Raw genomic sequence first — 24,881 nt, 5'->3', positions numbered from 1 at the left:
TTCCTAGCATCAAGGTCTTTTCCAATGAGTAGGCTCTTCGCATCAGGTGGCCAAAATATTGGAGCTTCGGCATAGTCCTTCCAGTTAATATTCACAGTTGATTTCCTTTAAGATTGACCGGTTTGATCTTGCTGTCCAAGGGACTCTCAAGGGTCTTCTCCAGCACTACAAATTGAAAGCAGCAGACAATTGGATTAGAGTTTTACTAAGAATAGCCCTGCCCACCAGAGCAAGATCCAGTTCTTACTGCCAGTCCCTCCCACGTGGAAGCTTGCACAAGCTGCTTAGCCTCATCCACCAGAGGGCAGACAGAAGAGGCAACTACAATTCTGCAGCCTCAAGAGGGAAAACCACAATCACAGAAAGTAAATCAAAATGAAAATACAGAGGACTATGTCCCAGATGAAAGAAAAAGATAAAACCCTAGAAAAAACAACTAAATGAAGAAGAGATAGGCAACCTTCCAGAAAAAGAACTCAGAATAATGATAGTGAAGATGATCCAGGGTTTTGGAAAAAGAATGGAGAAGATGCAAGAAATGTTTACCAGAGAACCTAGAAGAACTAAAGAACAAACAAGAGATGAACACTGTACTAGAAGGAATAATCTTGTCTTCAGTCTGTTATGCCCAGATCTGTATATCTAATCCTGATCATTCTATTTGGACCTTTCAATCTCATCCACCTCCCTTTCCTTAAAGTCTTACTTTGCTTGTATTGTCAATCTACACTTCTTTTCCTTTGAACTACATGTATGTGTCTCCTAGCCTTTGCAATTTTTTCTTGACCCTGCTTCTTCCTGAAGTGTCACTCCATTGCCCCTTTCCCTTCACCACCCAACTTTTGGAAAGTGTGTTCTGTGCTCCTTGCTCTTTTCTGTATTCCTCTCCTTAACTGTTTGCATGTTGGCTTCTACTTTGTCCTATTGACCTTTTACTTCAGTGATTGATCCCCTTCCAACAATGCTTCTCTGTGGCATCTCACACCCTTCCAACTGAAGCCTGCACACCTAGAGACACCAACAAGAAAAACCACCACAATGATAAACCCCACACACAACTAGAGAGTAGCCCCCACTCTGGCCAACTAAAGAAATCCCACCAGCAACAAAGACCCAAGGCTGCCAAAAATAAAGAGCATAGCAACCCACTCCAGTATTCTTGCCTGGAGAACCCCACAGACAGAGAAGACTGGCAGGTGGCAGTCCATAGGGTTGCACAGAGTCAGACTTGACTGAAGTGACTTAGCACACATGTGTGCAAACACAAACAAAAAAATTCCCCTCGTGGCTTCCCTTGCACTGTACCTTCTTGGTTTCTAACAAGTCTCCCCTGACATACTTTCTTCTTTTTGTCTTTGGACTTCTTTTCTACTCTACTATCCTTAATGGTCCTCATTCACCTCCAGAGTTAACAAATATTTACCAAGTGCCTATTATGTAGCAGGATCTGTGAGGCCCCAGGGATAGAGGGATGAACAAACCAGAAGCTCACTGCATCTGTAGCACTTCATTTTGTAATTTTTTAAAATTATTATTTATTTTTGGCTATGCTGGGTCTTCCAGGGAGTGGACTTTCTCTAGTTGTGGTGGTGGTGGGGGTACTCTTCATTGCAAGCTGGACCCTTTCGAGTTGTGAAGAACAAAAATTGGATTTCCAGAAGAATATTATGAAGTTGTGTAGGAAACAAACAAGCATGTAGAAAGGAAACAAGATATATAGGAAGGAAACTCTTTCATAGGCCTACATCTGAGCCAACAGTTTCACATTCCTATTTTGAAGAAAAAGTTTAAATATTTTATCAAAGACATTTTATTTTGACTAAACTTAGTAATGCTAAGAAACAAATGTCTACACTGCAGAAATTAAAGAACCTGCAAGTGTACTGGAGAAAACGCTGAAAAAAAAAAAAGAACAAGTAAGTATGGTTTCCTCAATATGCCACATCTAGGGTCGTACACCTAAATACAAAACTTTTAGAAAACATTTCAAACAAGCCAGTTGCTGCCAAAGTATGTACAACAACTGTATATGATTAACTAAAGTGCCTAAACTGATTTAAATGTTATCTCTTTTACTTTTGAGAAATTGCAACACTCTATAACACAGCCTCTTCTTCAAAAAGACAAACTTACTTTATGGCAAACTTACTTTTAAAAAAAATGCAATTTTTGTAAAGAACTTGTCACACGTTTGCTTCCCTGGAAAGGAGAAAAAATCAGTTTCTGAATACACTTTAACCCACTTTTCCCCACCTTATCAGAACCAATACATCAGGGAAAACGTCTAAGTTGGAACCTTGTAATTTGGCTCATTGTAGACTATGCCTCTCCACTACGTTGGATCTTATTTTTAGTTTCCAGCTTAGCTGTTAATTAGTAGTGGCTGTCACTTCTGTTTCATTTCCCATAAACCCAGAAAATGGGTGGAGGACCATAGATAGCTTTGGTCCGAATAAAGTCTATTAGATATTCAACAGCTTTTTCCTCCGGACGACGCAGACCCAGGAAAACGGAGTTTTCCTTTTCCCACATCCCATTCCCGAGCCTGGACTTCGCTCCTCTTCCTTTCAATCTCAATTCGGGCTCCTTAACCTTAGCAAAGAAAGTTCTTTGAACAAAATCCAGCGCTCCTTTGTCTACAAACGTGGCTAAGAAAGGGTTCCGAGGCCTCAGCTGGCTGAGAGAAGGTAGTGGCAGCGATCCACCCTAGCCAGTACACCCACCCACCTCAACCCATCACAACCCGCGTCTGGTGCCGAAGCCCTGGCGCGTGCTCGGGTGTCTTCGGTACCGCGAGGCGCGCGCTCGCCCGGTCACTATCCCTGGGAAGGGGCGGGATCCCAGAACGCGTGCCGGGACTGCGGCAGGCGGAAGCTGCTGGCGGAGAAGACGGGCGGTTCCCGCCGGCGAGGGTGGGGGAAGGGCGGCTGCCACACCCGGAAGTTGGTCTGGAAGTGGGGTGGGGGGGTAACGTGTGGGGGCGAGGCTTCCGGTAGCGCAAAGGGTATCGGGAGAGGCTTCCAGTAAACCTTCTTCTCTGGCCTCTGGAGGGACCACCGTTGGGGTGGCTTCGGCTTCCACGATCTGCGTTCGGGCTAAACGGTCACAGTAGACGCCGCCGCCGGTCCCCTTGTGCCTGGTTCTGTCCGTATTCGTTCCCTGGAGACCGTCCCGGTTCCGGCAGCGGCTGCGGCCGACATGTTGTGAGGCGGCGGCGCGGGTGTCTGAAGGATGGTTTGGCCGAGGCGGGGGCATCGGCTGCTGGCGGCGGCGGCGGCGGCGGCAGCGGGGGCTCCAGTTCTGTAGAGCCTTGCCCACTGAGTGTCCGCCCTGTTCCGCGGCCAGACCAGTGCCCCCGGACCTCGCCTCTGCTCCACGCCGTTGGGGAACGGTTAGACGACAGCGCACGCCCCTCTGAGGAGACACGAAGGGGGTTCTCCAGTGCTCAGATTCCGGACCACCTTGCCTTCCCCTCTCCGACGTGGGCAGTGCTGTCCCCAGAATCCTCAGCACACCCCCCCACCCCCCCGCCACTCCAACTTTGCTTGGTCCCAACCTCGGCTTAAATCTTTCACACACACCGGTGTTCCCCTCTCTCTCCAGCCACCCCTGGCCCCTTAATTTTCTGCACGCTCATCTCAGAGGGACTCCTGGATCGCTCTCCGAGGGCGGCCTTTTGAAAAATCGTCGTGGACCAGAGTTGAGTTTTTAAAAGTCGGGGCGCGAGAGAGAAGGTGCGATGGCTTCCTCATCTGGCAACGATGATGATCTCACTATACCCAGAGCTGCTATCAATAAGATGATCAAAGAGACTCTCCCCAATGTCCGGGTGGCTAACGATGCCCGGGAGCTGGTGGTGAACTGCTGCACTGAATTCATTCACCTTATATCTTCTGAAGCCAATGAGATTTGCAACAAATCGGAAAAGAAAACCATCTCGCCAGAGCACGTCATACAAGGTAAGTGGTATTTGTGGGATTTTGTTTCAAAGAGGGGCCGGGGACAGCCTGCTGGTCGCGTGACGCGTTCATGTCAAAGCCTTCAGTTCTGTCTCCTGGTTAGTACTGGTAACTGAAAAGCCATTGCGGGCATGGAGGCAGCCGGTGCCTTCAGACCTCTCTGTAGTATTCTCGTGGTCCTTTTCAAACAGCAAATGCAGGTGAGAGCTGCAGGCGATTAAGTCGGCTAACATCCCCTCAAAGAAAGTAGTAGTAGCGGCCTCAGCTTACAGCCAGGTAAACCTAAAAGAACTTTGCCTGCCTGAAGTGAAACCTGGATCATGACAACTGGGAGAGGAAGCCAGAAGTTCTTGGAGAATTAGAATTCAGACAGGAAGTTCAAGCTTGAGTGGAGAGGACGCCCCTTTCCCACCCGACCTTTTTCACCAGTGTAGAAGAAAAGATCAATTTTCAGAACATGAGTAAAAATATTCTTAACGTGAACGTTCACAATTGTAAAGTTTATTAGTGTTGACTGGAGTATATTTTCTGCTTTAAAAATGGTTTCATGGGCTTCCCTGGTGGCTCAGATGGTAAAGAGTCTGCCTGCAGTGTGGGAGATCCAGGTTCGATCCCTGGATAAGGAAGATCCCCTGGAGGAGGAAATGGCAACCCACTCCAGTACTCTTGCCTGGAAAATCCCATGGATAGAGGAGCCTGGCGGGCTACAGACAGGGACACGACTGAACGACTTCACACACACCGTTCATCAACAAGTTGCCAAAGCACTCCAGTTCTATTCTGTGAGAAAGAGGCAGTCAGTGTTCTTTAACCTTCCTTCCTTTCTTCCTTCCTTCCATAGCTTGCATTGTTCCTTGGAGGTAGATTTTTAAAGCTTGGGTTTCAAGATCGTGAGTTTTTTTTTTCTTGGAACTTTTCCCTTTTGTTTCCTGCTGTCCTCCCCGTTTAGATGTATACACTTAAGCGTTTATTGAACAGCACTTCTGAAAGTTTAAGTTTCTCCTCTTGTGTATTGGAAAGCATTTAGTTCAGTTAATAGGGCTTTGGGGGACCATATTCTGATGGTGTGTTTCAGGAATGGGGAGACATTTACTAGTCATAATGTTTTGGGAAGCACTTTCTGTGACTGGTACATATAATCTTATGGGAAGGTTGTGGTCAATTTTGAAGTGATAGCTTACCTTTTATAATAACCCAATTAAAATTCTAACAATTTCTGGATCGCTTTTGAAGTCAGAAAAAAAAATTCATTGTTAATTTTGGTAGGCAGGCAGTTATCTACCATTTTATTGTTACAATTTAACTTTTTAAAAGGTGATTTTCCTGTTATTCTGAAGTAGAGGACACATCAGCTCATATTCACCATATACAGTATTTTATGGTAGTTATTGACCGAAGCATTTTGTCATTTCATTTTTTAGATGACTTCTGTAATTTCATTTTTGATTCTTTAATGATATATAAAACATACTCTGACATTTCCATTTCAGTATATAAGGAGAAAAATCCCTAGGAAAAGGTATATTTGACTTTAAAGCTAGTATTCTATTTGTTTAGAGTACTCTGGCAAGTAAAATGAAAGCCAAGTCGTCTATTTTTTGTCTTGTGTTTTTGTTTTTACATTATATGTGCAGTTGTCACAAATCTTTCATAAGATTGTCCAACACAAATAGCTGTAATTTCCTTTTATAACTCATACAAGAGAAAATGGATCTTTTTATCAACATTGCCTTTCTAATGAAAATTGCAAAAGATTTCAAAAGGATCTGCTTAAACATTTGTTTACACCACAGAAGTGGGGATCTTTCCAAAAATCTAATAACGCCTTACAATCTGTCTTCTTGGGTAGAGTTTATTCTTTTCTAGGATATATTTAGATTTCTGATTGACATGATGGAAGAAAAGTGCAGCTGTAGCTAGCAGTATGCTAGCTAAATAGCTCAACTTTGGAATATGCTAAATTCAGTTTAACGTATGAGTCAGAAAGTTCCAGTGAAAGCATTTTCCTTATGTACTGAGGATGATTTATTAATTAAAAAAAATAATGTATTGACCTGTTACAGCATTATAAAATTACTTTGGTTTTCTTGTAGCATTGCTGTTCTTAAGTGTTAGATAAGGATGTACATTTTAACCCCAAGTTCTCCCCAATTAGAGGGATAGACTTTATGTATTTATAATCTCATATTGCTTAATCATTTAAAGAAATTTTTGTCTTGCGTGATTAAAATTTTTTAAAAGAAATCCTTAAGGTGTGTATTTTTTTAGGTGTTTAAAGTGTAATTTTATAGACTAACTCTGGAAAGCTGATTATGACATTTTTTTATGCTGTTCTGTCAATTTGATTATTTAGGAATGTAAGATATATCCAAGTGGAATAATGTACATTTTAAAGTGGTTTGATTCTAACATGTTTAAGTTTGGAATTTTTTAGTAATACATTTATTGAACTAGACTTTGCTTCAGGACATTTCACTTGCCACTTTGCTTTGCCTTCTCAGAGCAAATTAAGCATTGGAGGCAGTTTTGTAAAATGCAAGCTAAAGTTGAACAAATTTTATTGCCAGTAAATTTGAAATTATATAACCTAGTTAAAATTTTTAAAAATTTTAATATAAATATTTTGCTTATTTTGAGTTTAAGAACATGGACTTGGCATTGAAGATAACATACACACAAATGGAGTTATACACTTCAAAGATTTTTTATTTTGTTTTGTTTCTGGGTTTCTGTGAACACATTCTTAAATGAGTTCTAACATGTTCTGTTGCATTATGGAAAGAACTGACATTGAGAGTTAAGAACTGCAAAGTGTACTGTGAAGTGTTTGGCCTTAGGCAAATCTGTTAACTAAGGTTTCCCCATTTATGTACAAATAATACTTAATGGTTTCAGGTATAATTTAGCAATTATTGAGAATCAGTCAGAATTGAGAAACTTACATGAAATATATGCTACAATTATAATTTAAAAACTATATGATACTGATTAAAATGTAAAACTGAAGGTCTGTTATGTTTAACCTTATGTCATGATGCCATTTATAAAGAGAAAGTGTAAATAGGAATATTTTAAATGATATTATTTTTACTTCTGCATTTTAAATCTGTTGCTACATTTTCTTTCTTACTTTTTTGAGAATAGTAACTGCAAGTTAGTCAAAGTTTGAAAAAGCCTCTGAGGATTCACTTCAGCAGTTGTATTGCTCCAATCCCTCTCACGCTGGTACTTGGTAAAATACAATAAAAATGAGTCACTAGAAAAACAAAATGAAAAATTTTGATACTGCATTCAATAGAAATAAAATTACTGTCAAATTGCTGTGAAGTTTCTTTTTTTTCCCCAGCTTTTTGAACTATAATTGACATATAACATTGTGTAAGTTTAAGTTTTACAACCTAATGATTTGGTGTGTGTATATATTATGAATTAATTATCACAATAAAATTAGTTAACACAGCCATCGCTTCACATAGCTACAGTTTTGCTGTGAAGGCTCTTAAAATGCTTACTTTGAGTTTCTGTACTTAACTCATTGCAGACAATTACATGCAGTTGTGATACAAATCCACAGTATACTTTAAGTATCCTTGTTCTAAAGCTTCAACCACAGTCTGTTTTGGAAAGTGGATTTGAAGTAGTTTTGCAATCAGGGGATCTAAGTGATTGCAAAGAAGTTGTATTGTAATAATAGTAATAATAATGAGAATAGCATTGTATTGCCTAGATAAGCATCCATACTGATACTTTTTTTCTGAAGGGACGCATGTCATTTGCATTGAACAATTTATCACACACAGGTCCTTTTCAAGTTAGGACTTTACTGTCTTCTTTAAAATCAGTATGTCTTTTGTTTTTGTTTTCCTTCTGCCACCCAACAGTTAACTTTTGGATTGGCACTGTGCTAGATACTGCTAAGGATATAAAGATGAATGATATTTGATTCTTGCTCTGCCATCCATCTCTCGTTGTTGTCCCGGATCCCCAGGAGTGGTGATACCATAGAGGAGGGATCCCCAACCCCTGGTTAGAACTGGGCCACACAGCAGGAGGGTGAGCATGGGTGAGCAGGAAGCTTCATCTGCCACTCACCATCACTCGCATTACCACCATGGGAAAATTGTCTTCCACAAAACTGGTCCCTGATGCCAAAAAGTTTGGGGATAGCTGCCATAGATGACATGATTCTTCAGGGTCTTTGTTAGGCCATTAAGCCAAGAAATCACTTTGGCCTACCTTCTCTTAATGTATTTTAAGTGAACCACAGCACCTCCCTCCCCCAACGTACAAACAAAAGAAAGTAGAGAAATTAGAGAAAGCCATTTTTTATATTTTATTTTTTTTAAATGAAAAGCATACACTATGCATTTGAAGGATAAAATAATTCACACAAATTCATGTTATAACAAAACTTCTGGGGAGTACATCATTACTGTAAAATATAAGATATACCTATGTTAAAATTGTTGTTGGGTGTACATTTTTACCTTTTTTTTTTTTTAAGTAGTCATAACTGTCTATCTTTCAAATTGAAAAAATATTGCTAAGGGTTTTTTTCCCCCTAATATGCTGTAAGGTAGATGTCAGCAGACCTCTGAGAAACAAGTGATATGTGTTTTATCCACAAATTTAAAAATAGATGTACTATTATTCATTTTATTTATTTTTATTGTTTTAGCTTTCACTCTGAGATCCTTAGAGCCAGGGGATCAGCAGTCCATAAAATCCCTTTGTACAAATTAGAAAAAGATACTCCTTCCATGAAAACCTTTATTACCATCTGCCAGAAAAAGTGCCCTAATAAGAATTCAGATCTATGATGTTTACAGTATGAATGGCTCTCCTCAGATATGTTGCTGTTGTGCACTGAACAACCTGCACAGCTAAGATGGTCCTGCTTAGGGGACATTTCCTTATCCTTTAAGATTCTCCTTTATGTAAAATGGGGGTATTACTACTGCATGATAACAGATGTAAAATATCCCTGTTTAGAAAATGCTATATCCAGTTAATCATATTTGTTAGCCAAAATGTGTTTAAAATTAGGATTAGTCAGTACAGTTTTGAGATTAAATTTATGGCTGCTCTTGTTGAACCATTTTTTGAGAGTACAGTGTACTCAGTGTTGAGAGCACAGCTTTTTCAATAATATTTAATGTTAACCTTGGATTTACTTGCAGTTTTCTTTTGAAAGCAGTGTTCTCAACCTTAATGATTTTAGTAGCAATTCTTTTTTCTTTTTTTTAACCCAGGACCGCCATGGTTTAAGGTAGATTGGATTGAAGTTATTAATGTCTAGTTTTGAATTCATGATATTTGAAGAGTTGTCTCTCTGTTGCATTGATTTGTTAATTTTGTGAATTTAATATACTTGTTTAGCTAGAATTTAATGGGGTGGTAGTAGCTGTGTCGCTTCCCTGGTGGCTCAGTGGTAAAGAACCTTCCTGCCAGTGCAAAAGATGCAAGTTCGATCCCTGGGTTGGGAAGATCCCCTGGAGTAGGAAATGGCAACTCACTCCATTATATCTTGTCTGGAGAATCCCATGGACAGAGGAGCCTGGCGGGCTATAATGCATGGGTTCACAAGGAGTTGGACACAACTGAGCAACTAAGCAACAACAGCAACAGTGCGTAGCTGTGCATTTATCTGGGTCCTGTACACTTACTAGTGTACTCCTTAAAATGTAAGAGAAAAATAAGTTTAAAAACTGAAGATGAATAATACATTGTCCAAGTTAGGTAAGGAACTCTTCTGTGTTGGACATTGTGTTAAATGCCTTCAGTTAATTACTTGTTGATTCCTCCAACCCTTAAAGTAATAAAGTACAATAATATAATAATAAATGCTTTATTTTGTTCCTTCTGTGGGCCAAACTCTTTTCTTGGCTCTTTGTTTATATTAATTCATTTATTTTTCATAGCAACATGATCTGATGAAATGTAGGTACTGTATTCTTGTTTTCTAAGAACATGGGTGAAGGAACTTACCTTAAGTCACACAGCTAATCTAAGAGCTGGGTGTCAGTTCCTGGCAGCCTTAGGGGCTGCATGCTTAACCATTATAGTGCTTCTGATTGTAGGAAGTGTTATGAAATAGACACTGTTATCATTTTAGAGATGGAAAATTGAAGCTTAGATATTAAGTGATATATCCAAGATTATACAAATACAGTGAGAACCAAGTTTCAAATTCTGTTTTCAAAAAGGGGAGATTACTTCTGTCTAAAAGCAAGAGAATTCCAGAAAAATATCTATTTCTGCTGCATTAAAGGCTTTGACTGTGTGGATCACAACAAACTGTGGACAATTCTTAAAGAGATGGAATTACCAAACCATCTTACCTGCCTCCTGAGAAGTCTGTATGCAGGTCAAGAAGCAACAGTTAGAACCAGACATGGAACAATGGACTGGCTCTAAATCAGGAAAGGAGTACATCAAGGCTGTATGTTGTCACCCTGCTTATTTAACTTATATGCAGAGCACATCATTGGAAATGCTGGACTGGCTGAAGCACAAGCTGGAATCAAGATTGCTGGGAGAAATATCAATAACAGATATGCAGATGACAGAAGTGAAAGTGAAGAAGAACTAAAGAGCCTCTTGATGAAAGTGAAAGAGGAGAGTAAAAAAGTTGGCTTAAAGCTCAACATTCAGAAAACTAAGATCATGGCATCCGGTCCCATCACTTCATGGCAAATAGATGGGGAAACAATGGAAACAGTGAGAGACTTTATTTTCTTGGGCTCCAAAATCACTGCAGATGATGAGTGCAGCCATGAAATTAAAAGATGCTTGCTCCTTGGAAGAAAAGTTATGACCCACCTAGACAGCATATTAAAAAGCAGAGACATTACTTTGCTAACAAACATCCTTCTAGTAAAAGCTATGGTTTTTCCAGTTGTCATGTGTGGATGTGAGATTTGGACTGTAAAGAAAGCTGAGTCCCAAAGAATTCATGCTTTTGAAGTGTGGTGTTGGAGAAGACTCTTGAGAGTCCCTTGGACTGCAGGGAGATCCAACCAGTCCATTCTGAAGGAAATCAACACAGGATATTCATTGGAAGGACTGATGCTGAAGCTGAAACTCCAGTACTTTGGCCACCTGATGGGAAGAACTGACTCATTGGAAAAGACCCTGATGCTGGGCAAGATTGAAGGCAGGAGGAGAAGGGGACAACAGAGGATGAGATGGTTGGATGGCATCACCGACTCAATGGACATGAGTTAGAGCAAGCTCCGGGAGTTGGTGATGAACAGGGAAGCCTGGTATACTACAGTCCATGGGGTTGCAAAGAGTCGCACACTACTGAGCCACTGAATTGAGCGGATTTCTGTCTAGGAGGATCAGGCAAGCTTAATTTGAAGACAGAGTTTGATCTGGATTGTGAATGAATTACTGTCAGCATGAATTTGGGAAACCAGTGCCTGTTGGGAAACACTGAGTGATCAGGTTTAGCAAAGTATTCAGGGATTTAATGGCAGAAATAAAGCTGGAAAGGTAGCTGGGACTAGATCCTGGAGGATCTTATTGTAGGGCTAAATAAATAAAACTTCTTTAGATTGTAGTCATTTACTAGTTTCTTCTGATATTATTTCCAGCCAGTATTATTGAAAATACACTAATATGCTTGTGTCTTTAAAAAGAGAAAATACAAATGAAAAACTTTGGCTTCTAGCATTAACACTTAAAAAATAATGTCTGTCAATTCAAGTAAAAAATTCAGGCTGCCTAGTTTTCACTTAATTTCCTACTATACCCCCAAGCTCCTTGAGGCCAGGAATTAGGTGGTTGGTAATTTGGTAAATAGAATTCAGAATAATGTCTTATTGAAATTTGGGGAGGGTCAAAAGAATGGGGTCTGTAAGTTAAAATTCAAGTAGTAGCAGTCTACTTCTTGACATCAGGTTATTTCTAAAGATGGTGAAAACAGCTTAACATACGAAATAATTTAAAACTGTAAATCACTCAAGATGCCTTTAAAAACTTCAGCTTACATGGGAATGTACATTTTAAAGGTATATTTGGTATTCTCCCTGAAAAGCAAATTCCTAGATTTAGAACTTAGGGCATCTTTACTGAGGAAGTCTGGTTCATCATAACTGTTGAAAGTCTGTAAAAATAAGTTCATTTACCATGTTTTTTACCACCTGTATTTCATTGTTGGTTCAGAAAGCAAAGTATGACTTTGGGGCATTAGTCAACATACCGAAAACTATATAATTTTAAATACTGTGAACCAAAAGGAAATTTTATGCTTTGTCTTTCTAGATTATAGAAGGCTTTATTTTCTTATAAATTTTTCTTTCTAAATGTGAAAAAATAGAATATTTTGTTGATGTTTCTTTTATCCTTATAGTCTCCTTTATCTCAGTTTTTCTTCCACATCACTTTAAATATTTTTGCAGTATTTCTTGTTAAGTTTGATTTTCAGGGTCTTTGGCTGAATAAATTCCAAATTTCATAAGTTATTTCCAGCAGTATTTCTTAAACTTGGCAGGTTGAGTGTCTTTGCTAAAAATAGTTTCCTGTTGGTATATTAGACAAAAGAACTTAACTATTCTTTCCTCCTATCCTGCTGTAAGTTAAAGCTTATGTTACCAGACTACTTTTTCTAAGCCTACTTTTTCTAAATATATTTCCTAACAAGTATATTCCAAATATTTCCTTTTTTTGTATTCTTTGAGAAAATGACTGACTTAATGATTTATTTACTATGAGTGGTACACGAAAAAATGTTTTCTTAGTAAAACCACATGTTCTTACATTGGGCCTTTTTTTCCTTCCCTCACAGGAAATGCTTTAGTTTTTAAAAAGTTGAAAAGGAAAAGTGAAGGCCTGTGCCTTGATATGTTCCTTAAGTTTTAACTAATTTGCAATCTAGTATTAAGAAAGCTGATAAAATATTTTGTCTTAGTCATACAGATGATTATTGTGCACCATAAAATAGGTAAAATTATTAGAAGACAATAGTCTTCCCCTCCAAATACCTCCCCCCACTACCCCCACCTTCCCACTGGCAAGCTTCACAAAATATTCCATTGGTGAAGAAAAAGTGGTATTTTATCACTTTCTGATGTTTTCATATTTTCATTTTCCCAGCACTAGAAAGTTTAGGCTTTGGCTCTTATATCAGTGAAGTAAAAGAAGTCTTACAAGAATGCAAGACAGTAGCATTAAAAAGAAGAAAGGCCAGTTCTCGTTTGGAAAATCTTGGCATTCCCGAAGAAGAATTATTGAGACAGCAACAGGAATTATTTGCAAAAGTAAGTAACACATATTAAATTATTTCATCTGAATCTGACCCTTTTTGTACACCAAAATCATACTGTTTTCTTAAATCATTTCCCAAGTCAATATGCATATGCAAACAATTTTGTTTTTGTGGCTGATTGTTTGATCATAGAGTCTGATGTTAGCTCTGGCCAGTTTGACTCTATTTGGCCTACTGTTTAAATATTTGCAGCAACCTGTTTTCTGAAGAGAACAACTCCAAATGACTACTGAGACTTTACTTTGATGTTTTTTTCAGGCAGAATGACCATTTAAAAGCATGAAAAGTATACCTAAACATTCGTAAGATTTAAACTGATGAACTGGTGAGAAAATATTTTATCAAATTTTTAGACGAATGGCATATTAAAAAAATCTGACTAACATTTACTTTTTAGTTAACTTAGGTCTTTACTATACCTTTAAAACACTCTAATCTTAAAAACTTTGAAGGGCCAGTGGAACAGAGAAAGGCAGAAAACTTTTCTCCTTTTTTACTTGTTCTAATGTCAAGTCTCTGGAGGATTAGCAACAAGAACTATTTGTTATTTCCCTCTGTTTTTTAAAAAAGGAGACCACCGGGAGCTGGAATTGAGTGGAGTTTGTGACTAGCCTCTCAGAATTTCTCCAGTGTTACTGCTCTGCCATCTTCTTGGCCTGCCTTAGCCCACTGTCAGAATCCTGGGTACCTTCTTCATTCCCTTCCAGGTCCCTTGGTGACAGTGGAAACAAGCTCTGTAACGTATTTTGGAGCATCCCTCTGTGGAAGATCATATTTTCCGAAGATGACTGCTATAGTATCTCTTACCTTCCTTTGTCTCCATGGCTCACTGTGCCTTTGTGTTACAGCAGAGGCAACAAAGGCTGGCAGCATTCATTACCTGATAAAAATACCTAGGGATGAGGTTTAGGAGATGAAGAAGCCCATGCAGCATGCCAGACAGCTTCCACGTGGAGTGAATAACACAACAACCAATATGCACATATGCCCCATGCTGATGCAAAGAAAAAAGCTTTCCATCAGTCCTTTCTACTCAGGCATGGGATGCACTGGGCCTGGTCCAGAATACCCACAGGCAAGAACAAGAAGAAATTTAGCGGGAAAAATTGTCCTTCCCTCCTTCTCTGCCAGGTTCCCTGAAGCTGGGGAGAAGATAGTTACAGTGTACAGTGATTTCTCTTCTTTTTTAAAAAATTATTTATGTTTGGCTGTGCTGGGTCTTCATTGGTATGTGAGCTTTTCTGTAGATGCAGTTAGCAGGGGCTACTCTCTAGTAGCAGGGCAGGAGCTTCTCCTTGTGGTGGATTCTGTTGTCATGGAGTTGGGCACACAGGCTTCAGAAGTTGCAGCTCCTGGGCTCTACAGCACAGGCTCAGTAGGTGTGATACACAGGCTTAACTGTCCCACGGCATGTGGGATCTTTCCGGGTCAGGGATTGAACCCGTGTCTCCTGCATTGGCAGGCGGATCACTGAGCCACAAGGGAAACTCTACAGTGATCCTTGAATGACTAAATATTCACTCCCTATAAGACTGAGAGCTTAATAACCTGGTTATTAAGAATGCAGATCACTGTCCAAGGCTAAATTTATCATCACGGACTGAGATATCGTACTGATATTTTCATTTGCTCATCTCTACCTCCTTCCTACTTACCCTGCAAAGGCAGGAGCAAGGAATTACGAACTTGAAGATTTACAAGAATAGCTTAAAAAATAGTCCATTCCATTTCTGGGTACTAATGAAATGCTCAGATTGCTCAAGCAAACTGTCTATAAGTACATACTTTTTTGATATAAAGCATTGAACTCACTTTCCAGTGGGAAGATCTTGAAAGTTAGACCTGAGTCATTGGGTCAGAGGTGATCCTGTGGTAAAGAGGATGTAAAATACAGTGTTTCAGTTCTTCAGAGATACTTATTTCATCATAGGAATAGTGCTGTGTGATCATTTACAGTTGTCTGTCCCTGCCATTAGTTTGTAAGCTCCTTGAAGGCTGGACCTATTATTAATTGTATCTCTGCTGCGGCTGCTGCTAAGTCACTTCAGTCGTGTCCAGCTCTGTGCGACCCCATAGATGGGAGCCCACCAGGCTCTGCTGTCCTTGGGATTCTCCAGGGAAGAACACTGGAGTGGGTTGCCATTTCCTTCTCCAGTGCATGAAAGTGAAAAGTGAAAGTGAAGTTGCTCAGTCGTGTCCGACTCTTGGCGACCCCATAGACTGCAGCCCACCAGGCTCCTCCATCCATGGGATTTTCCAGGCAAGAGGACTGGAGTGGGTTGCCATTGCCTTCTCTGAATTGTATCTTTAGCACCCATCTAACATGGTTAACTAGCACAGGGGGAGTATTCAATATTTGTTGAATGACTGAGTTAAATTGATGTGTCAGGGAAGCACAGGACTATAGGGGTGGAACAGACTTTTGAAATCATTTACTTCAACCTTGATCTTCCAAATTATGATTCTGAAGTTTGAGGAGGTTCAAGAATCTATTCACCATTATGAAAAAAAAAAGAAGGTGGGGGGAGAAGTGAGACTGTTTTTTCCCTACAATGTTCTGGCTTCTCATTTGAAAATGAAAGACAGGTTTGCTTTGAATAGAAGAGGTGAGAATTGCTACAGGTTATAGTAATTACCATTAGAACTAGGAAATACCATTTTAGGTCATCTCTTCCAGATTAGCTCCATAACTGATCTTTTTATAGTCGTTAACATCCAGTTTGGCTTATATTCAAAATTGTTTAAATTTTAAGTTATCAAGCATTAGACACCAGATACCATTTAAACTAATAAGGAAAAACAGCTTACCAATGTTTATTGAGTTCTAACCATGTGTTAAGTGTTTTACCAGTATTATTTAATCCTCACAACAACATGGAAAATAGGTGCTAAAGTAGAAAAGCCTTTGAGGCAGGCACGACCACGTGCAAACTGTTGTCATCCATATGAATATGAGGTATGAATGGAGGATTGATAATTTTTTTAAAAAGCTCGTGGCTATTATTTATTGAGTCTCTACTATGGTAGATCACCTACAGGGTGCCAAAGTAAATATTTGATAAAGGGAAAGATGCTCTGCTAAATACTTTATATACTTTGCAGAGTTTTTAATGAACAATACAAATTTTACTGTACTCATTTACACTTTAAGAAACAGATTCAGAGATGGAGAGGCATGCATGAGATCATTTGTTCTACAGATATTTATTAAAGTCTTCACTATTTACCAGATATAGTGCTAGGTGCTAAGCTTATAATAGTGTAAAAAAGAGACGTGGTTATGTCATTATGAAGCTTAGTTTACTGGGAAGGATCGACTTAGACAAATGAAATGGGTAAATATCTTCTGACTTCAAAACCTGTGCTCTTTCTACAATACTATGCTAATACTCTAGCCACCATTTTGTTTATTTAAATTTTATTTTGGAACTTTTAAGTGGAATGAATGTGCTTTATCATTTCTATGAGAAAAAGTTGAATGAAGGAAATAATCTACTGGCTGCAAATTCTGTCTTCACTTTTCTACCCTTGTCATCTGTTGTTTTTTTTCCTCCCTTATCTCCTTTCTATCTTGCCCTGACCTATGGATAAAAAATACCCTAGTATTTCTTTGCTCTTGTGAGAAAAATCAGAAGAGAAGTAAAATTACTGTAGCTGCTTAGTACTCTTCCTAGAGCACATAGTGTTAATACTTTAGTTTTAAATATGAATGGAACTGATAAATTATTATACCATCTTTTTCATAACTTTCATTTCACTTAATCATTTAGACTTTATTTTAAAACATACTAACAAAAAGCAGCCTCTTTTAGAGAAGCTGCCTTTCACTGCTCGCAGCAAATATTTGAAAAGGAGGTACCACTAGTATGTTGAGGTTAAAGTTAACTGTAAATTGTAAATGAATCATATTAGCATGTGGGAGTGGGAGTCTTAAAACATAATGAAAATTTCCAGAAGAAGTGGGTTAGCAAGTAATGCCTAATTTACTTCTCTTTCACTCTTCGATTTTAGAAGGAAAATACTTTGGATGGATTGGGTAAGAAGCAAGTTAGGAGGAAAGAAATTAAATACCACTAAAAATTTTAATTTATGGACATAAATACAAACAATATTTACCAGTCAGTATTGATTTTAAAGGTATCAGAGTCCTTTTTGTTCAGTGAGAAAAGTATTGGTGCTGATACGGGGCAGTGGTACCTAAAAAAGTCAGTTAAATTTTAAATATAACCAGTACATGTCTTTGCAGATTATTGAACAAACTATGAGATAATGAACAAACTATGAGATAAAGCAGCTTTGTAATAAAACCTGTGTAGAGACTTGAGATTATTTGACTTTTTTTTGTGCCACAAAATTATACCTATTTATAGGTGATTAGGCCACAGAGTAGGTATTCTTAAGTTGATTAAATTGATATGTTTGGTTTGCTCTACAGTTTTCAAGTATTTTCTGTGAAGCATTCTTAGTCTGTTTTGAACTCTGGGTATTCCTGCCATAATAGTAAATATGCCTGTGTATTATGGAAATATTTTCCATATTTCTTTATAAAAATAGGTAGAAGTAGTTACTAAAATACCTGGTCTTTAATTTCCTAAACAAACACAAAAAACCATTTTTGTTTCAGAGGGGAGGTATAATATAGATAGATTTTAATGTAGAAGTGTGCCAGTTACTAAGCAATTGTTTCAACATGAAATCCCCTTCCTGTGCTAGCTTTGAGAATGGGCACAGTAGTCTGCAAACCATGTTTCTGCTTTTCTAGCTGACTTTCCTAGACTCTGCTGCTAATGGGGGGCTCTGAAGGGAGATTACATGGCTGGGTGGAAGAAGGCACTTGTTCCTTTCTTTTACTTCCAGTTGGCTTCAGGTTCCTTTGAGCAACGCAGCAGTGCTTCACCCTGGCTGCATCAGTTTTTTCCTGTAGCAGCAACTGAATCTGGTTTGCAGTTTCTCTAATACTTACAGAACCTACCTGAACATGCATCCCCTTCCTCAGGTATGTGGGTCTCAAATCTTGGGGCCCTCTTCTAAACTTAGAGATGGTAGTACCAGCCAAATATACTCCTTCTTCAGAAGGCTGAGTTTCAGTTCTGTGGTTTGCTCCTCAAACCTTCTAAGTTTTAAAAATTTCAGCCTCTTCCCTTGTTTCACTTTTAAGGTTGGTGGCTGCTTCCTGTAGTTGCCACACACAAATCTTAGTGTTTGTTTCGCCTCTTCAATTACCTAGTTAGAACCTTTATACTTGGTTAATGATCTTTTATATTTACATTCTTTCTGTTTCCCTAACTAGTGTGACTTATGTCTCCTTATTAGACCCCAAATAATACTGGAAGGAATCAGAAACAAACTTACTGGAGAAAATAGTATTTCAGGAGTACTTAAAGGAAGAGAAGAATTACAGTAGGTGAAAATCAGATTTCAAAAAGAATGACTATCAGCATGAGTAAAGGTAGCAGAAATGGGAGAGTATGAAGTATCATTAGAAAACATTTTATGTTCTAGGTGGGGTTCTTTTGGGTTTTTTGTTTTGTTTTGTTTTTTAGCACAAGATAAATGCTTTGAAAGAAGATTAGAGAAAATATAGTGGAGCACACCGTAATTCGGAGGGTCTAAATTCTAGGCTGAGAAATTTGGACTTAATTGGTAACAATTAAATGATTTTTTTATGTATTATAATTATCCCCAGGGAATGTTTGGATAATAAATGCATTATATTATTAAGAAAAGTTAGAAATGTACATGGTAAAAAATCTTAAGGTTATGCTGAGCATTACTGTTTTCCCACAAAACATTCGTTCATTCAGAAACCCCTTGGGGCCTGTATGTTGGGAAAGCAACAGTGAATATGGAAACATTTTCTATTCTCAAGTCTAGAGGAGAAAAAAGATAATATACTCAGGTAATTAGAGAACAAAATAGATAGGTATGGGAATGCATAGAGAATAATAGACTATGAAATAGAGCGGAGAATGTGACCTAGAAAGATCAAGAAAACTGATGTGTGTTTTAAATACTGGCTAGCAATTGGCCATTCCTAAACGAGGGAATGAGCCAGGCTAAAAGATTAATTCTGAAAAAAGGCAGAAATGGAGAAACAACATTGTTTTGGTAAACTCTTAATGGGAAATTATGTGATTTTTTTCAAGAACAGATTCATTTTTCCCTTCTTGGTATAGTTTTTCTGCTAATGAAATTAAATTGGGAAGGAACCTTAGCTCATACAACAGAGCATGTAATGCCTGTGGATGTACCTTGGTTTCTCAGATCCAGGGTGGTTTTTATAGAGGTTATTTCAAATGAATGGATTTTAACTATCCTCAAATTCAGTACTAGATAAGTATTTTCACTAGTTTGTATGTGGGAAGGGTATGTTCTGTGTGTATGTGTGTGTGCGCATACATATGTGTGCATTTATAAAGAGGGGAAAGGGGCAGAGGAAGAAAGAAATGTATCTATAGGGTAAAGAACTATGATAGAAACTTTAAAGAAATATCAGGATAGCTATTGCATTCATGTTCAGTACTTTTCTGTAACAGAGGTACTGTACTAGTGATATTCTAAACCACAGATACAATTTTTAGATTGCAAGTATTTACATCAAAATTATAAGTTGAGAGGGCAAAAGAGTCAAGTGAAACAAAAGAGAGGCAAACACAGGGAAAAGAAAACCAGAGAGAGAATGTTGTGATTTTTCTGTGAACTTTTTTAGGTTCTTCAGTTGAACCATTATGTGACATAAAAGGAAACTTTTATAGAAAACTTTTATGGAAACTTTTGTAAACTCTCCTTAAGAGAATTGAGAAGCAGCAGTCTCTCATTATATTTTCTTACAGAGTTAATGTCCTGATGTACAACATCTATAGTGGTTGGAAAATACCCAATTTAATAATGACTAAGTTTATGGTTGGCTTGATATACAAAGTGTGCATGTTACAGGTTAAAAAAAATTTTTTTTTTAATGTTTTTTGTGTTTAGGCTAGACAGCAACAAGCAGAGTTGGCCCAACAGGAATGGCTTCAAATGCAGCAAGCTGCCCAGCAAGCACAGCTCGCTGCTGCGTCAGCAAGCGCGTCCACCCAGGCCGGGTCTTCTCAGGATGAAGACGACGACGATGATATCTGAAGTTCACCAGCTGAGTTTCTGTTCCCTGTAAAATGTTTTTCCCTGCACAAGAAAACAGTGAAAAAATGCTTATCTGTAATTTTGCATCTTGGTGGACTTGCCATTGGTATTCTAGGGATATCTGCTGTTAAGTTTCATCTGTTGTGTGCTATTCATGTAAAATCTGTCTCTTTGAACTGTTGAAAACTTAAGGTTCAGTATAATATCAATTTTGAATTTTTAATGGTGTTTATGAAATTTTAGATAGCAGTGAGTCTGTTTGATCAATAAACAGTGTTACAGAAAACTTCAAGTTTATAAAAATACAGTGAAATTTATACAGAAGCTCTAAATCTTCATTTGCATTTCCTCTGCCCTTTTAACTAAACTAAAAATTGGGAATTTTAAATTATTGGGGGGAGGTGCTGTGTGATATAGTAGACATTAGATCAGGTTGGTGAAAAAACAAAGCTCAGTTTTGTAGTATCTGGATTTTGTCTTTTAAAATGAGTATATATATACAGGCAATAAACATACATGCTCAGATAAATATACTTGTTTAAAAAAGATCTCAAAACAAGGCATTCAAAAACTAGGAAGGAGTATGTTCAATAGTAGTTATAAAATTTGGTAGGTTATGTTTTCAATTTTGTTTTTATTTTATGTAGAGCTAAAAACTTAAGTTTCATTATAGCATAATTCATCTTCAGCTACACTATTACATTTCAAAGACTGCCCAGTTTTGAGGACTGTCATGATTCTTAGTATTTCACTCCAGTAATCATTAATAGTATTACTTGCTTAGTCCATCTTGTGAAACAATTGCTTAGGTTGCATTGGTTGGTTCATGAATATTAAGACCTTTCCTAGGGGAAAGAAATGACAGTTAATGAGCATGCTTGCGATAAGAGGGGATTCTTTTTGTAATTTAACTTGTAGTTATAGTTTCCTTGTTGTTTGTTTTTAGCATTACTTTTACAGTTTCTTGACTAGATGGCCTAGAGTGTCCAATACTTCCTTTGAAATGGCATCATTATCTCCATCATAATTGAGTGATAGCTTTAAAAAATGATTGGTTTTGTTTTGTTTAAGAAAATGTGTCATAATTGATTAGCCCTCTGTGAAACATAAATAATTTTAACCTGCTTGTTAAAAGGGAAAAGCTTTAATTTGGTTCTAATAAGTAAAGTACAATAGTGATTTTTATAGGAATCCAGTGTTTTGAAGAACTGGCCTATTGTGTTTGTATTTTGAAAACAAAATGGAAAAGCCACTTAAGATAGTATGAAGTAATCTAAATCACTATGTCAGTTGCCAAATTGTTTAAATTTGTGTATTCACCAGGTCTAAAGATAGATTGTGGCTGCTAGAATTCCAGTTTTAATTGAAGAGCTAAATAAGTCAAATGTACAAGTATTAGATTTCTTAATGATCATATTCTTAATGGTCATATTTTGCAGTTTTAGAAAAAGTGAAATATTGTTACACATTTATTAAATAAATAATAAATAAATAATAAATAAATTTCCATGCCACAAATAGGTTAATCCTGCTGAATGTTTTAAGTTGATACTGTATCCATGAGTGTGTTTGAACAAGATAGAAGGGATTGTTTTTTTAAAAGTTTAAGTACCAAAGGTAGTCTAGTCTAAGAAATAATAAGTTAATAAGTGTTGGCTTTTCTAATTTGTACTGTAACACCCTTATACTTTCTATTTTAAGTATATCTGTTTCTTAGGAAAAAACGTAGATATTTTCCATACCTTTTTTTTGATGCAGAGTTCAGGTTAATTAATATTTTACTGCATCTGATAATGTATTATATGTTCAAATCCTAGTGACTTTCATTTTGACATTCTTGTGATTTTCATATGCTGTATTCTTCAAGCAATAAAATCTGATGTGTTTTATAAATTGTTTTTATATTTAATGATCTGTACAGATTGATGGCATGAGATTTCTATTACTACCATTTTTACTAGTTTCAAGAATCCTAGTTCCCCCCAGAACAATTTTAATCTTTTGGTATATAGTATTTGACTTTCTCCTTTGTTTACTGTTATTTCAGAAAATGTGGTTTTACTTGTATTTTTGTAATTTACAGTCCCAGGATGCAGGCATAACAGAGCTAATTCAGCAGTGTTTTAGTTTATTTTTTAGCAATTAACTATTATATTCTGTCTTTTGTTGAGATTTTTAAAATCTTTTGGAGAAAGACAAAATTTTTAGTATTCTTGAGAAATAAAGTTATTGTTTGGTAAGTATTTTCCCTACCTCCTTGAATATGTCTGTCTTTTTCAGCAGACTATCAGATTGAAAAATGTTGAAAAGACATCAATTTTTAAAATTACATATACCATACATGTAGAAGAGTACATAAGTAAGGGTTTTCACAAATTAAATATATTCATTTTGCCACCTTCAGATTAAGAAACAGTATTATGAGCACCCCAGAAGCTCTCCTTTTGCCCCTATCTCCACACTTTCTTCTTCCTCCCCAGAAGTAACTACTATTCTGACTTCTAAAATCAATTTGCCTGTCTTTTATTTTATGTAAATGCAGTTATACATAATACACTCTTTGTTTTGCTCATTGTTTTATTTTTGAGTGTATTGATTTCCTGATGCCACTGTAACAAAATACCACAAACTTAAGGAATTTAAAACAACACAAATGTATTCTCTTGCAGTCCTGAAGATCAGAAGTCCAAAATCAGTTTTATTAGGTCAGAGGCAAGATTGGTTCCTGAATCTGGAAATTGTAAGTGGAGAATCCATTTCCTTATCTTTTTTCAGTTTCCAGGGTCTGCCTATAGTCCTTGGCTTGTGGCTTCTTCCTCTGTTCAAAGCTTCTGCTTTTATCATCACATCATCTTTCTTCTGTAGTCAAATGTTCCTCTGCATCAACACTTAGGGCCCACCTGGATAATCCAGGATAATCCCCCATCTCAAGATCATTAATTTAATCACGTCACAAGATCACTTTTGCCATATTAGGTTAACATTTACAGGTTTCAGGGCTTCAATCCTAGGTATTTTAGGAGGTAGTTACTTAACCTGCCCAAGTGAGGTTCATTCATATTGTTGCATGTATTTGTAGTTCATTCATTCTTATTGCTGAATAGTATTTCATTATATGCAGAATTTATCCTTTCTGTCATTGATGGACATTTGAATAGTTTCTAGTTCTGGACTAGTATGAATAATTCTGTGGAGAACATTCTTATACCTGTCATTTTGTGAGTGTATACATGCGTCTCTGTTGAATCTATACCTGAAAGTGGAATTGTTGGGTTAAAGGGTGTGAATGTATTTGGTATTTAGTGTGTACTTTCAGTTTTCCAAAGTGTTTGTAAAAAGGCACCATTTTAATGTGTACTATGATAATGAATTACTATAATGGTCTAGTGACCTAGAATGTTCAGTAGTTTCTCGAAATTCCTAAATTACACCAAATGAGTTATACTTGCTACAGGAGGTCTGTTGTTTAGTATGATACAAGAGGAAAATAAAAGCAAAAGTATTTGAGTATTTTGTTATTGACACAGTAGTATTATACATTCATTAGGTTATTGCTCCTCAGAAGAAATGTAAGTTTTAAGTAATTATAAACATTATGTTGAGTTTAAAAGTAGTATCTTGTAGAAAGTTCATGATTTAAGTTTTTAATTGAATTAAAAAATTTTTTGTTATAACTATTTGGATTCATAGATATTTCCTCTTATCCAGTGGCCACTGGAAAGAATTAGCCAGTCCACATGGGATAGGCACTGCCTTCCACTGGCTTCACTTGGATTTTTTTTTTTCCCCTTCTTCTCCGTCTGTAACAGCTTGTCCCTTCTATTTTTCACCTCGTCCCATGGCGTAGCGTATCATGGTAGGACTGGCCGGGGCAAGGAGAATGGTAGCGTAAATAGCCTCCTCTCACCTGCCCCCACTTGTCATAAACGTAACCACTGAGCCTTGTCCTGTGAACTCAAAAGACCTGCCCTTAGCATATGTGCTGGAACTAGCTTTTTCCTATAAAAGATGTAAATGAAAAGAGAAAGTAGGAAATCAAAGGAGGTACTTCCATTTTAATCAATTTCTACCAGAAACCAAGCAACTTGGTAAAACCTTAGAATAAGATCTTAGAAGAGGGTTCCCAACCCAGCACTACAGGCATTTTGGACCAGTTAATTTCTTGTTGTGAGAGACTATCCTGTGTCTCAGGAAGGTTAGCAGCATGCCTAGCCTATACCTACTGGATGCAAGTAGCAACCCCTGCTCCCCAGCCCCATTGAAACAACTTAGAAATATCTCCAGACATTGCCAAAGGTCTCCTGGGGTGCAAAATCACCCCTGTTGAGAAGCATTGCCTTAGAACATCCAGGTTTTTACTTTTAGGATAGAGTACTAGGGGAAAGACTGAAACTGAACCTCTGTTGGAAGCAAAACATGCTGTCAAAAAAAGACCAAAAGAAACAGGGTGATATGGAGAGAATAGGCCCAGGATTAAAATGTATTTGTAAAACAGTCAAATCTTAAAGGTGGCTCTTAACTTCACATTT

At 37.5% G+C, this 24,881-nt stretch overlaps 2 protein-coding genes across 2 annotated transcripts; one reads left to right on the top strand and one right to left on the bottom strand.

Moving 5' to 3' along the window:
- Positions 1-105: 105 nt before the first annotated feature.
- Positions 106-3,637, bottom strand: LOC122676757. Its single transcript, XM_043876337.1, has 3 exons — positions 3,582-3,637; positions 2,728-3,505; positions 106-165 (listed from the first exon to the last, which is right to left on the bottom strand). Exons 1-2 carry the CDS (start codon positions 3,635-3,637, stop codon positions 2,737-2,739), a joined length of 825 nt encoding a protein of 274 aa, XP_043732272.1. The 3' UTR covers positions 106-165; positions 2,728-2,736.
- Positions 3,495-24,028, top strand: DR1 (down-regulator of transcription 1). Its single transcript, XM_043878122.1, has 3 exons — positions 3,495-3,959; positions 13,059-13,222; positions 20,206-24,028. The coding sequence occupies exons 1-3, from the start codon at positions 3,740-3,742 to the stop codon at positions 20,350-20,352; spliced, it is 531 nt and encodes a 176-aa protein (XP_043734057.1). The 5' UTR covers positions 3,495-3,739; the 3' UTR covers positions 20,353-24,028.
- The last annotated feature ends 853 nt before the right edge of the window (positions 24,029-24,881 follow it).

The sequence above is a fragment of the Cervus elaphus genome, chromosome 20 (genome assembly GCF_910594005.1).
Source record: "Cervus elaphus chromosome 20, mCerEla1.1, whole genome shotgun sequence".
Taxonomy (NCBI): Eukaryota; Metazoa; Chordata; class Mammalia; order Artiodactyla; family Cervidae; genus Cervus; species Cervus elaphus.
The sequence above is the reverse complement of the archived record's forward strand: the minus strand, read 5'-3'. Positions and strand labels throughout refer to the sequence as shown.